Source organism: Anas acuta, chromosome 1 (genome assembly GCF_963932015.1).
Source record: "Anas acuta chromosome 1, bAnaAcu1.1, whole genome shotgun sequence".
Taxonomy (NCBI): Eukaryota; Metazoa; Chordata; class Aves; order Anseriformes; family Anatidae; genus Anas; species Anas acuta.
In genome coordinates, this window is record NC_088979.1 from 120,718,840 (window position 1) to 120,733,573 (window position 14,734).

The following is a 14,734-nucleotide window of genomic DNA, read 5'->3' on the forward strand; positions in this document are numbered from 1 at the left end:
AGCTAAGCTTTAAACGTATGCTTATACACAGAATTATGATCCAAGCAATCTTGATGCACAGAAGAAACACGAGCTGTAACTTTAAGAACTTCTCTTCATTAGCTGGATCTTAATTACAAAGCATGCATAGTTGACCTCATATTTTTAGGTGGTTTTACATATCATCGCGTAGTTCCCAGGTTTTCTTGCTCTTTTAATGATCACTACATTCACTCTTTGCCACTGAAACCTCATGTTTTTTATGTACGTTTCCATATAAACACCTCTGGGCGGCTTTTGCAAACTAATTTACAAGGCTGGCTTCAGTTTCTTTGCAGTTCAGTCCTGAAAGGTTCCCGTTCAATGTGTTGTTGAAAGACCTTACCAGAATTCTTGCTGAAGGATATAGCAAGAAGCGTGAATTTTGGGAGAAACACCCACAAGTGAATATCCTGGGGGCATGGATGCCTCATTATCGACTGGGAACGGAAGGCAACTTGGAGGCATCAATCAGGTCAACGGTGCCTGGCGTCTTTCCATCTTGTATGGGAGATGGTGGTGGTGGGGTTATTAACAATGAAGCTACTGTTACATGAAATATTTTGTGCGATGGGATGGTAATTAGCTGTGGTAGGAGCTGGAACAATCCTGTCTTCTGTTATTAATCAAGACGGCTTTCAGCCTGGCAAATTCTGTTGGAACAGTCAGCCTAGCTCTGAGCACCTTCAGAAGACAAGCCTGGGAGTTATCATAGACAGTTCTACTGGATAGCAAAGGCTATGGATTAAATACATTTACTTTATGACACATTAGTTCCCTTTCCTTCTTCACTGCCCTTATGTACACACACTCTGTAATCTTCCCGTGTTTTGTAGGCAATAAATTTTCAGTGTTTTTCCACTAGCAAGCCACATCATCACTGCTCTCCTCATTTTAGAGGGTCTGATTTCCTTTTCTCTCAGCTGACTTAACTGGTAGATGTGTCATTGGACTCAGAATAATTGTTTCCAGTTTGCACATGATTGTTTCTCTTTATTTGACCCAAATAAAGTTCAGTGCACTCAAATGAGTTTATTAAAAGAAAAAGATGGAAGTAGTTAACATAGTGACTTGGGTTTATAGGTCACGTTGTGGTTCATGTGCGTTGATTCCCAAAAGTAAAATCTCTGCTCTTTGCAAGCAGCAGCTGAGTGGACTGGAGGCCCTTTGGAGGAATAGCATTTGTTCTCTAGGTTTTGCCTGTTTGCAGTCTGATCTCTGATTAGGTTTGAGAGGGAGTCAGGTCTTCTGTCACCAGTACTTAACCTGGGTAAACAGTGTATTTGGGTTTGGTTGTTTTCCTAATCCTGGTGGGTTTGGGAGGAAGGGTGTTTCGAATTTGCCTTGTGAGGCACAGTGAAGCTTTTGAGATCCTGGGGCAGGGAAAGCTGAGAAGAGTTCTGTCCCTAGCTTATTTCAGCTTCCAATTTGTGGCACGCTGTTCAATTATTGGTGTGTTAAAATATATATAGAGAGAAAGGCATGAGCTTTTAAATCTCTTTGAATTTTGCAGGCCCCCTACAGACTTCCCACTGAAGATATTAAATCCTTCCACAGTAAATTTAAGACTGCTGACACTTTGGTGTTTCTTAATTATTTTTCACGGAACCTCTTTAAAAGTAATTCAGGGGCTTCTGAGTCCTGTGGACTGGAAATTGGAAATCACTGGCTTAGGCAGTTCCACCACAAAGTTGGAGAAACTACTCTTTCATTTCTAGAAATTGTGTTGCACTGAAGTAGCACTAAAACCAAGGCTCTTTTTAAATTAAAAATCCCTTATCCTCAGGCAAGTCCTTGAAATGATTAAATGAATGAAAGCAGCTGATACAAATGTCAGCAGCGTCTTTTAATCTGAATCTTTAAATAGCAGAAACTTCTGAAATGATCAGCGTATGCTTTTAATTGCATCTTTTTACAGAGTTAAGTGCTTTAGTCATTTGGTAAAGAGGAGGTCCAGGCACAGCCAAGGATGTGCTCTTTGCATAGCCTTAAAGTGCTCTGTTTGTGAGACCAAGATGCTCACCCGTGCTTTGGCAGTGCCCCAAACCAGTGTGCTGAGAAAGGTGAGAGCCTTGAGCTCTTCTGATGCTGGCCCTGACTCAGATGTGTTGATTGCCAAAGCAGGCTGGGAGATCAGGAGAGAAAGAAGGACCAAGATGAAGTGCAGATGGAAGAATGATCTTGCTTGTGGAAGCGGGGCTAAGCTCTGACACCTGCCAGTTTACAAGTCCTGCCTCTTTACCAGCAGTTGCTGATTTATCCTTCACGTAATCCCGTTGTGTCACTGAGACAGTTCAGTCCTGGGCTGGTACGTAGTCAATTCCTAACCTGGACTAGGAACCTCTGCCACCTTTTTGCCTCTAATACACTAATACAATTTAACTTTACTTCTGCCCAAATAGGAAGACGCAGGAGTGTTTACAGTGCTCTGCATAATTTTGATCACCAGTTCTTGTTTTGCAGCTTGGTTCTCTATCTTAGCCATGTGTGAATGTTTAGAGAACTGCAGGGTTTTATGTGGATATTCTAACAAGGCACAAAAGCTTTCTTCCTGCCTTCTGTTTTTAAAGGCAGAAAAATAGCACTTTGATACTACACTTTCCTCCTTCATGTTCAGAGACATGTCAACCTATGACGCAAGGTTTGCTCTATTTCCTTTGCAGAGGGATCCAGTCAGAGCAGTGGCGAGTCCTGTGCCAGCCCTCTGAGCTGCAGCATATGAGCCCACGCTAGATAGGTATGCTTGCCTTTGTAGTGTTGTACGTCATCCAGCATGCTGTGAAAATGCAAATGCTTTAGGCTATGCTGCCTCAAACTGTTCTCAAAGCAGTTCTGGCCTCTTGTTTTTGGCCTGCCAGTGTGCATTCAACTGCTGTGTGGTTCAGAGATCTGGCAAACCTCCTGACACTGAGCTTGAAGCTTTACAGGGCAAGACTGAGTCTTTTTTTTTCCTGCTTGGTGTACTTCCTTTATAACACATCAGAAGCCCTGTAGCACTCAGTTTTCCCACCTAGGTTTCCAAAAAATTCCAGGTCTTCTTAGTATTATGTTTATTGCCTGTACTTCTTACACTGTTTCTGGAAAAAAAATATATATATATATTTATGGTCATCTTTCATTTCCTTTAGTAGGTAGCGTTCGAGATGTTAGTTTATTCAAGGGAGTGGTGTGGCCCAGTCAGGGAGTCTATAGAGGTCTTTCAAATCCTATAATCTGTTTCATCTGTCCCTGAGTAAATCTTGTAGGTAATTGTCTTGCAAGATTTTGGTACAGTACAGGACTGACAGATGACCCTTTACCAGAAAACTTGTCATCTGTGTATCTGTAGTCCTATGGGGAAATCTAGCTTGCAGGTTGTAATAGCAACCTGTCACTGAAGGTAAATTTTTTTTGGTTACGTTTTTCATGAGGAGTGTTTCTTATCAGAGTGGATTTGGAGTTATTAAGTGTCTGAAAGATTACATTGTGTTCTTCTGCACATGGCTCTTCTTCATTTTGTAAATACAACGGGACATTTCCTTGTAGTGTGCTACTTTTTCTCTTACTCTGCTACCAAACGAAGAAAGGTATTTTGATGGAAGAGCATGTTGTCAGCATAAGATAATAACATTGCAACAGGAAGATGCTTTTAGGGTTCTTCTACACACACACACAAAAAAAAAAAAAAAAGGTTATCTGGGGGAAAAAAAAAACCAACAAACCAAAACACATGAATTTAAAGGCAAATTGCAATTTTTGGAATAACTCAAAGCAGATGAGTTCATCAGGCTTTCAAAAATAAGGTGGCCCTCCAGCTTTTCATCTTCTTGTACTGTGTTCAGGAGAAATGACTTTAACCCCAAAATGTAAATTTCTTCATCATAGGCTTTTACCAGATCAAGGTCATTCATTATTCCTTCTAAATTTCTGCATTCCCCTTAAGGTGTAGTTTTAATGTTTCTGTATTTGAAATGTCAGAAGCTAGTGGCTTGCTCGTTGTTTTGTTCAGCAGCGAATGCTTTAGCTGATACTTGTGTAAAACATCTAGCCTGGTTGCGAATAGCTGGTGAGCTGATTAAGAAGTGCTTTCAAACATTATAGTCAAATTTAAGTCTTGCTTTTGTTCCATGGGTAAATTAGATTTAAGTTTTAAATGATTTTTTGTGTTCATCATGAATGAAACTGTGTAAGCTCTTTCTTTCTGCCCCTATGCTAGTTGTATTAGAGATTCTACTTTTTTTCTTCAAAGTCATTTATTAGGAAAATTACCATTGGGAAAGCTAGTCAAGAAGTTGCAGGCAACTCTTAATATTAATTTTAAAATTTTAAGTTAAACTGTTAATGAAGTAGCAGTAAATGATTGATTTAAATTCCCTTTACTTAGCCAAGAAAGTTAAAGTAGCAAAGAAAGCAAAAACTTACAGATTATTATGTTGTCTTTTAGTAACCTCTATACATCACGGATTTCTAATCTACACAGACACTAAGTTTTAACCTACAAAGAATAGAAACGAACAGAAGAAACTTGAAACTAACAGAACTTCACTCTTTCTCATCTGTGACTATGTGCCGCTGCCTCTTCCCCCCTTGTGCTTGGTGTTTGTCTTGATTAATGCAGATCAGTGCATGGAAGTCTGTGGGGAGCTGTTAGCATCCACGTACAGCTAATTAATATGGCATATCAATAGCAGGTATTAATTAAATGACACATAAATTTGACTTGTAGTATGTATTTGCCATGGTACACATAGTATAACATAACCATATTACACCTTAAGCTGTTAGAAAATGCCATCAAAACAGAATAAAGTATTATGTATTCATCACCAGGGTAAATAACTGTGTTACTGCTAAGCACCAGCATTTAGTGCTCTTAAGAGGAGAACCCCTGGATTCATTTAAAAAAAACAAACAAACAAAAAAAGAAACAAAACAAACAAACAACAACAACAACAACAAAAACTACCATTTATTTCAGTGTTAAAATTGTATTTTTGTTCTTGTATTATTGTTCTTTTGTTATATATTTAATATAAAAACGTAATATTTTGTTATTGTATTATTGTTCTTTGTAAGCTTCAATATTTATTGTTCTTTGTAAGCTTTGAGTTTGCTTGGTCATGTCCTTAATACTACTACTAGAAAATGTTTCTGGTCTTTTGAATTGTAAATAAACTGGGATCGGGGAAGGCTGTGTGTTGTGTTTTTTTTTCTGCTTTGCAACATAATTAAGAGGATTTACTATACCTGTTAGCTAAAGTAAAAGGCAAATAATCACTAGAAAAATCAGTCTCTTCGCAGCAGTGACTTCATTGAACATGAATATAGAAAAAATAGTGTTTGATAATATCAAAGCATGTCACCATCTTCGAATATTTTTCCGATTCAGCATATTAATTGAAAGTGTTTCTATTGTTCTTTCCTTGCTTGCTGCAGCTGCTAGGATGCTTAAGGCTGACTTTTTTATTAAAAAAATATGATGTTTCTTTGTGTGCCTGCAATCATTTATTTTTCAATTTATTCTTCTGTAGCTGGGGTGGGCTTCACTTGGAGCAAAAATGAAAAGTGTTCAGCTTTCTTTCCCTAAACCAAATGCCTGGAAGATTTCATTTCCTGAACTACTTCAAAAATGTTTATTATTTCAGAAGACAAAAACAAGGATGTTACCGCTCAGTCCTGACATGGAATTGTCTGCGTGAGTCAGAATACGGGGATGCACCACAGATCATGACCTGTAATTCTAATTTCTCAGTGATTTCAGACTCTTCCTGAGGACTTGAGAGTACTGTATCCACACATCCCTAGCAACATACCCACTCAGCTTTTTCACTCCACCTTCCTCATGTAATGTTAGTAATTGCCTTCTTTCTCAGATGAGGTCTTTCACTTTTCATCATCTGTTTAGAAGTTGTTCTTTAGTTTTAATAATATGGTTGACAGATTGTGGCTTTTTCTTCCAAATTCCTTTTGATTTCCACTTATTTTTATCCTTAAAAAGGAAAGAGAATGAACTTTTGAAGCATTCACCTCCTAGCACTGCAGCAGCAGTTTGTCATGTGGAACACAAAGGAGCTGATGGAAAGAAAATACTTGTGTAATAACTCAGTTTTTGAATATTTATTGATCCTATCTACATTCTCATCAGTTCTGAGTATTATTTATGTAGCAGCCTTATGAGAGGCTACGCTTCCAAGAGGCATGCTCTTTCCAAGAACACACTGAGGAGGTGCTGGTAGCAGAGCCAGGACTATATTCAGGAGGTGGCTGAAATGGGGTTTGAGGGACGGGGTGGCAGGAAAGATTTCTTTCATGAAGAAGGTAATCGTCAGGAGAAGCAACAAGATCCTTTTTTTTGTCAGGAGCTACAGCGATGAATTATTAAGGGCATGAGACAAGAGGCGGCTTTGTTTGGGCAATGGCAGAGGTCTTTGATTTGTTGCCATCAACTCCTTTTGTCTCAGATTTTTTACCATGAGTTTTCTGTGGCAAAACTCATGGTACCTCTGTGTTCAAAGAGGTCTAAAACACTGGGGTTTAAGGTGAAGTTGTAATGTTCTAGACTGTTAAAGCAGTGGCCTGTGAATACTTTTCTGGGCAAGAACCAGTGACCCTACTTCATGCCAGGTTTAAAACATCCGGGTTTTCCAGCAGTTTTATTTATATTTTCCCTAAACAAAGCCAGCTGTTAATTTCTGAATGTAGGCCTTGTGTGGGTGTGTAATATATATTTACAATATATCTGTACATTTGCATGCATCTCTGTCTTTATTGATAGTAAAGAAGATTCACAGGAAAAAACAATTTTGGTAAAAGGGGTAGAAAGAGTCCTATTTCATATTTTCTTTGGATACTGTTTTGATCCAACTGCAAGGGAAGCATTGCTTGGGTGTACGCTTAGCACCTGTGTTTTTGTCTTTCACTTCAGCTCTATGTGGCCACCGAAGCCATCCTCATTGCACTGGTGGGGGCAACTCCTCCTTACCACTGGGACCTCGAGGAGCTCTCGGCTAACCAGAGCCATGGCAACCAGTCAGCGAGCGAGCAGAGGGCCTTTGGGGAATGGCTCCTGACCGCCAACGGCAGCGAGGTTCACAAGCACGTACACTTCAGCGGCAGCTTCACGTCAATAGTCTCTGAGGTAAGTCTGGAAGGTGTTTGGCTGCCTCGTGTGTAGGTAGTAAAGGGCACTGGGGGGGTATGGGGCAAGCTGGCGGTACTGCTGCTTCTCTCTTCCCTACTAGTGCGTGTTTTGATTAGCAAATGAAACAGGTGCTACCTCCAGGTAGAGAACAGGTAACTTATTCATATCCTTACTGGCAACAAAAGCTACGTTTGTTTTGCAATGCAGATCTTGACCAACACTGCTCCAAAACTACCCGCCTTCTCCACATGGGAGATGCGTGTTGGGTCTTGTAGCCTGGTTCCACAGTTGAGCTGTAATCACATAATTGCACTAATACGTTCAAAATCCTGTGTGTATCTAGAGCTCTTTCTGGCCACTTTCTGCAATTTCCATGGTAAGAAATAAAATGCATCCATCATGCAATTAGCAAGCAGTAAAGATACTGGAGAAGAAATTACTGTTCCTTTGCTGCTCCAGGTATGAGGGAGGACATCAGCAGTGGGGAGCAAGGTGGACAAAGCAATTGCATATGTTCTATCCCAAAATAAGCTTTAGCTTTATCAGTGTGGCCTGTTTTGTAAGTGTCCTCTTTCATGGTCTAGCCACATTTTCTAAAGGAACGATTGCAGCTTCCACGCTGTTGTGTTCAACACTTGCCATTCCTGCGGCCTTGAGTATTTATTAATGCCATTCTTCTGTGCAGGAGCCCCATCTGTCTGCAGCTGTTATGAGACCTGAATTTAGCACTATACAACTAAGTCAAGCAGAGCACTGCTTGATAATTCATGGCTATTGACCAAATGCATTAACACTATTTGAATTTGTCCTGTAAAGTACTTAATGTTATTGGTTATGAGCATATTAATAAAAACTGCCAGTTTGGGAATAGTACCGAGCAATTGTATACAACAGGCATTACTTCTTATTCTGGTAATGAAGTGGGTATGAGTGCTAATGCCACTACAGAAATTAAAGTCCTAATGGACAGTAGCTTTTCTTCAAGCATAACTTAAAGCTAATTGTCAAAAAGGTTTTAAAATCTTTTCTGGGCTTTTCCTGGTTTGCTTTTACTTTCTCCAAGAATTGTTTATTCTCTTAAACTTGACACGTGAGACATGTTCATGGAGCCTAGCAGTGTCTTAGGATATAAATTTTGTGAAGATACTTACACGTTTTAGTTGCACGGGTAAGAAATGCAGGTAAAGAACAAAGTTTACTTGAAAAAAATACAAAATTAAGAAATATCTCATGACATCTGGTACATTAAAGAACTTCAAAGCAGAATCTGAACTTTTCAGTAATGGCCCATATAAAGGCATATAAAAATCCTGTTGCCTCTCCTGTATTCCATAACTAAGATACAATTTGTTCAGAAATTTAACTGTATACTTGGTACATTTGAAAACTGAGTTAACTATGAAGTTTTTGGAATTTTTTTTTCCAAAATGGTCTGATATTATTTTGGGGATTTCTGATTGCTAAGCGGTTTCTATACTGATGTATAGAGAAGTTTTTTTCTGCATTTGGGGAAGATATTTTTAATGCTTACTTTGTGGCATCACTTAGTAATAACTTGACTGTTGCAGAAGTGCTCTGAAAAATATTTTGATGTAAAAAGATGCACAGTATTCCTTTTTTTTTCAGGAGAGAGGCCTCAGGTCCTTTAAAGGGCTTCTTAGTCACTGTGATTAACTTGCAGAACAAACCTTGCTTTGCCACAACCAAATTTTGCCTTGATCTCTGAACAGTTCAGAAAGAATCTATTGACATAGTATCTAGTGTTGGCTGTTTTTTAACATTTATACCAAAATTAGAGAATGATTCTTTAGCTCTTATGAACTTAACTGTGTTATTTCAAGTTAAAATTAATCTAATGTGCTGTTATAATAAATTTTCCTGGATTTTTTTAAACTTAAGAGGAGTTGATTTGTGGTCACAAGGCTCGCTTTAGAAGAGATTTTTATCAGAATCTGGACACCCTATTACTAACTGTCAGTAAATATGTCACCACTTAAATGACAATTCAGAATGAAGCACATACTGAGAGTAAGCAAATTATGTTCTATTATGTTCTTGGAGCTTCTGAATGATTTTGTTAGCTCCCTGATCTTGGTGAGGTAGTTTGTAACTGAGATGTGATATACTATAAGCATAGCTAGATAGGATATCTAATGGGGCTTTGGTATTGGAAAAGGTACTAAAGACAGGATTAGTATTATTGCAGGGATAATGAAGTCATCACCAGTTTACCAGCACAAGAAGAAAAGTCGGGTGTCACTGAAAGGAACTATTATTTTGAGATTCAAGAGGAGTAGAAAAATAATACAAGATGCAAGATAAAATAATACAAGATACAAGAAAAATAATACAAAATACAAGTTTTTAGAATAAAAAAATGTAATAGTTTTTGAACAGTGAGAACATAGCATCATTTAATTCTAGATTTTTATGGGAGAAAGGTTCAACCTGAAAGAGGAGATTTTTTTGAGACACTGAAGTCTGTAAGATCATAGATCTGGAAATTACAGAAGTTACAGAAAGTGGACTGTTAAAAAAAAAAAAAAAAAAAAAAGCAATGCCAAAAAATGCCCAAACTTGTCTAAAACTACCGAAGTGTTTCTCAGTGATGAGACAGTTCATAAGGAAGAGAAGATTATTTCTGGATGTAAATGACAATGCTTTATATTGCACGGTGTGCCTACACATTTCAGCAATATATATCAGGAGGTAGGAATGATTTTACTTAAGAGATTTATATGAGAAAAGGCAATAAAAGGGAGAGAGAGGGAAGAAGGCTGCAAAATTACAATATCCCACGAGGGACTTATTCTTGAGTTCAGAACGAAAGACTGTACTTGATTTGGGGGAGCTATACATTTGGTTTCTTCCCATCCAGAGTCTGGAAGGCAGCATTTGTTTCAGTGACTGATGACTGATTGAATGGGATGCTTAGGGGACTTAAGAAAGGTTTTATTATCCTGAAAGTATGTCATCCCCCTCCAACTATTGCAGAACCAGTTTTACTCTGGTTAATTCTCCTTTTTTGTCTCCATCCAGTGGTTTTTAATTGGCAACACATCGTACAAAGTCAGCGCTGCCAGTTCTTTCTACTTCAGTGGTGTGTTTGTTGGAGCAATTTCCTTTGGCCAGCTCTCAGACCGGTTTGGGAGGAAGAAGGTCTATCTCACAGGTAACCAGTAATGGTCTGTTTCACAGGTAACCTAACAAAATGAGTGATGTGAAGTTGTCCTGTTTCTGAAGATGAGTGGCAAGAGCCTAGTTTCTGCTGAGAGCTTGATACACAGCAGTGAGTTACATGCTGTGATTTTTTGTCCTTCCAGTACACTTGATTATACTGTCCTACCCAGTGTATTTCCAGGGACAAGAAATCAATATTTGACTGTTCAGTCAGCATCTGAGCATTTGGGAGATGTTCTGGGTTTAGGAAGTGTACCATTAGAGCTTACATTTAAGAACTGAGTATATGCAGTGGTTGTCATGCTCGTGGGATCTCCTCATGTTGCAATTAATATTCCTGTTAATTTGTTAGCAATGTTCTTTCATGTGTAACCTGCTGTGTTTTTTTTCACCTTTCATCTTTCGTCTGCATAATTTAATTTTCATGTATTTGGGTTCATCACTTTAAACTTTGTAAGTTTTTGGTTTTGTTACTGTCCCCAGATCAAAACAGCATTTGGAACTTCATGTTTTGTGTGTGTGTTTATAAACTTACTTGTCCGTGGATGAGTATGTAGAATTAAAACCAGTGGCTTTTTTCAAAGAAACAACCTAATTAATTCAAAGCAGAAAAAGATGAACCTGCTATGCAGTGCAAACTTCCAATACACTGTCCTCTGATTAAGCTTCTCATCTCTAGCCTATATGGAGTGCTTTCCAAGTATGAGAGGAGGTATTTTGTCATTTGTTTAGTCTGTGACTCTTGTATGGGGATAAATATGAAGCCATTTTAGCTGGAGCCCTGCAGTAGTTCTGAATATTTGAAAAAAAAAGTCTTCCATGAACTGAAGTTCAAAGTGTAGTACTGCAAATCATGTATCAAATACTAATCCTAATGTTTCCCTGTTATGATATTGATTTTGGGTACTTTTGGCCTGAACTTGTGGCATGTAGCAGTGTTTTTTAGTTGTTGAATGGGATTACTTAAAACATAAGTCACTGAAAATCAAGTAAAGATGCTTAATAATTGCTTCTGTTTTACGTTAGATGCTCTTCTGAAATTAAACCTTTTGCATTGTTTTTCAGGTTTTGCCCTTGACATCTTGTTTGCCATTGCAAATGGATTCTCACCCTCATATGAATTCTTTGCCATGTCCCGATTCTTGGTAGGGGTGATGAATGGTGGGATGTCGCTGGTGGCCTTTGTTCTTCTGAATGAGTGTGTGGGTACTGCGTACTGGGCATTAGCAGGTAAAATTTGAGTGTCAATGTCTATGGTCAGAATTTTTAGGTTTGTTGTGCACACCACTTGAGACACACCAAAGCTAGCTAGCATTTGCCACGTTAGTTCTACTCACTTGAGTGACAACAGTCTTTAAGCCTTCCTTTGTTTAATATGAACTTTAGACAAGCACAGTAGATAACTTGGCCATTCATATTTCTGCATCACCCAAATTGACTAAGGTACTTCAATTGAAACAGGTCTCCTGTGGATGTTACACACCTAAATACTCATCTGTGGGTTATGATAACTGACCTTTATCGATCAGGATCTTGGGCTATGCAAAGCAGCTTAGTTTGTTTGTATGATACATACTGGTTATTTCATTCCTGGCTGTTCTCAAAAATAAATTAAAAAAAAATCTTGTATAATGGGATGGTGAGACAACTTTTGTTAGCACTCAAAAATGAGTCGTCCCATGTGGTAATCAACCTTAGATCAAATTATACAGATGCCTTTAACTACCCTGGCTACTAGCATTGAAGCTGTACTTCAGATATGATAATTATATACTATACTGTTTACGTACAGTCTTTCTTCTTGGCATGACTTGCCAAGTCCCTGACAAGTGGCAAAGAAGTGTTCTGATGAGAGATCAGTGACTGTTTTAAAAGAGATTATCTTGCAAATCATGAGAGCTACAAATGAATACTGTATATTCCAAAAAATACCATTTTCCAGTGGTTTGTAGTATTTTTTACACATAGAAAAATGAAACATTTACATTTAGAATTACGAAACTTAATTATTTACAGGGATTTGAGTGAGGGGGCTGTAGAAGGGTGTTTCTTGGACTTGATCTTTGTGATTAGGTGTAATGCGTCTACTCCATGTGGTTGAAGGACAGAACATTCTTCAGTCAAATTGCTGTGTATTTGCCTGTATTGCTGAGTGAATTTTTTTTAATGAATTGTTAGTTTATGTATGATCCCACATGTTGGGAGTTAGCAATATTCCTGAAAGGAATGATAATGGTGTTTTGTTCTTGTTTCCTTTATTTTATGTTAGGATCTATTGGTGGCTTGTTCTTTGCTGTGGGAATTGCCCAGTATGCTTTATTAGGGTACTTCATTCGATCCTGGAGGACTCTGGCTGTTGTGGTTAACCTGGAAGGAACAGTAGTCTTTCTTCTCTCTCTGTAAGTTATTTTTCAAACTGAAGTCCTTCAAGGAAGATGTCAAAAATGAGAGAAAATACAATTAAGTCAAGGAGCTTTTCTAGGATGGTATGAAGTGCTGTAACTAAGGTATTTCTCTCAACCTCTACCACCCTATGTTCTGTGCTTACTTTAAATTGCAGTGCTGCAATATCTGAAAACCTAAGCATATGTTGCATTGTCTGTGCATTATTACTGTAGATGGGAACAGTCTTGAGTAGTATAGAAGAACATCCTGGTCTTTCACTGGTATGTGTAGATGCTTTAAACTGTTGTCCGGTGTGCTACAAGATGCTGTATATACATTCTAAATGATACAGAAACATTAATATGCTTATGTAATAACTTGATATTTCTTTTATAATTCTGCTTACATGGAAGGAAAAGCATCAAAATTGCTTGCACATACAGTCTCAAAGGTGACATGTAAAACAACGGGCAGCTTCCTTTTACTTTTTTAATAGTGTGATTAGTAAAGAAGAATAAGAAGGCTTCTTAAGGTAGTTGGGCTTTTTGTTTGTAGATTTCAATGCTGAAAGGTATGATGCAGTGTGATCTTTCTCATATATTTTCTGACAGTAAAAACTTAGTAACTGAGGGAATAAGTGAATTTTAGCTTCTGTTTAAACTTGTTTCTTTCCTTCCAACATCTGTAACATTAGTAACTAGTTTTTTGTTAAACAATCAAAATGTCCTTTCAAAGGATGCAGGGACTCAGGGAGAGGTCTTGAAGGTTGTAAGGTGAAAGGCAGACTTGACATTTCCGATACTTCAAAACTTAAAACAGTGGCATTTCAGGCCTTTTAACTTGTATTTTAACTTTTGCATAACATGTTTGATTTTTTTGAAGTGTTTTATGTATGGGACTTCAGAGCTGTTTCAGATTTTTTCATTCCAAATTTCACACTGCTTCCTACCCACATTGCTTTAAAATGATTCTTTGTAGGAACTATTACCAGACTTTTATCATGGGAAAGAAAACATGTTCATTTCTAAACCCTTATTTAAAAAAAAAAAAAAAGGTGATTCTGTGCTTTTAAATTAATGATATCACTTCTGGTCAGAGAGAATCTTTGAAGTTCCGGCAAAAGGTTGAAGTTTAAGTTAGTTCTGGGAATCTGAAAATAGTATGAGATTTGTTTTGTAGGCTGTGTTGGAGTTACAGACCTATCAGTTAAACACTGTGTATGGGGAACAAAAGCCTGGTCTTTGTACAGCTGCTGCATTGCTCTTTATAGGAGAAAATTTGGGGAAATGCTGAAACATGAGGAACAGGAGATAACTAGTCAGTGTTGCAAAAAATATCTTACTGTTAGTTATATGGTGCCTCTAATTGATAATTTCACTAGAATGAATCCTAATGATATTGCAGTTTATAGTATTGTATATGTATGTGTGTATACATATATATGTAATTTTTCACTATCTGAATTACATATGAATCATGTTCCCTCTCCTTTCAACATGTTTTGTCTGTTTCAGTAAGTGAATTCTATACCTAAAGGGCTGTTTGAAAAAAATCTGTTATGTTGAAACATATTTCAGCTGTATTTCCATAGGCAAGCCTAGCAATGTAGAACAGAAAAGCCCTAAAGCTGTCTCTGATATATATATATGTGTGTGTGTGTTTATGATACATGTATTTTAAAATCAGAAACTGTGTGTTACAGATTCATTCCAGAGTCCCCCCGCTGGCTATACTCGCAAGGCCGGCTGAATGAAGCAGAAGATGCCCTCTACCTCATTGCAAAGAAGAACCGCAAGCAGAAGTACACTTTTTCATTAAAACTCCCAGCAGAGAGAAGCCCCAGAGAGGCTGGCAGTTTCTTGGATCTGTTCCGATACAGGATTCTCTTGGGACGCACCTTGATCATGATGTTCACCTGGTACTTGAAATAATTTGTAGGCCCAGCAGTGTTTAATGAGAATGTGTATTTTCTTAAAAGAAAGTGCTACCAGTTGTTGCCAGGGCTTGCAGCAGGAACCCATGGCACTACTG

General features: G+C 38.0%; 1 protein-coding gene across 2 annotated transcripts in view; it reads left to right on the forward strand.

Moving 5' to 3' along the window:
* The window catches only part of SLC22A15 (solute carrier family 22 member 15), a 36,126-nt gene that overhangs the window by 5,402 nt on the left and 15,990 nt on the right, over positions 1–14,734 (forward strand). For both annotated transcript variants that reach the window (XR_011101345.1, XM_068698004.1), the window contains exons 2-6: positions 6,923–7,135; positions 10,178–10,310; positions 11,384–11,548; positions 12,588–12,717; positions 14,406–14,621. Coding sequence is in view for 1 of the 2 variants with exons in the window: in XM_068698004.1 (XP_068554105.1) it covers positions 6,923–7,135; positions 10,178–10,310; positions 11,384–11,548; positions 12,588–12,717; positions 14,406–14,621 (857 nt within the window). In the remaining variant the exon portion in view is untranslated. The remainder of the gene's footprint in view (positions 1–6,922; positions 7,136–10,177; positions 10,311–11,383; positions 11,549–12,587; positions 12,718–14,405; positions 14,622–14,734) is intronic.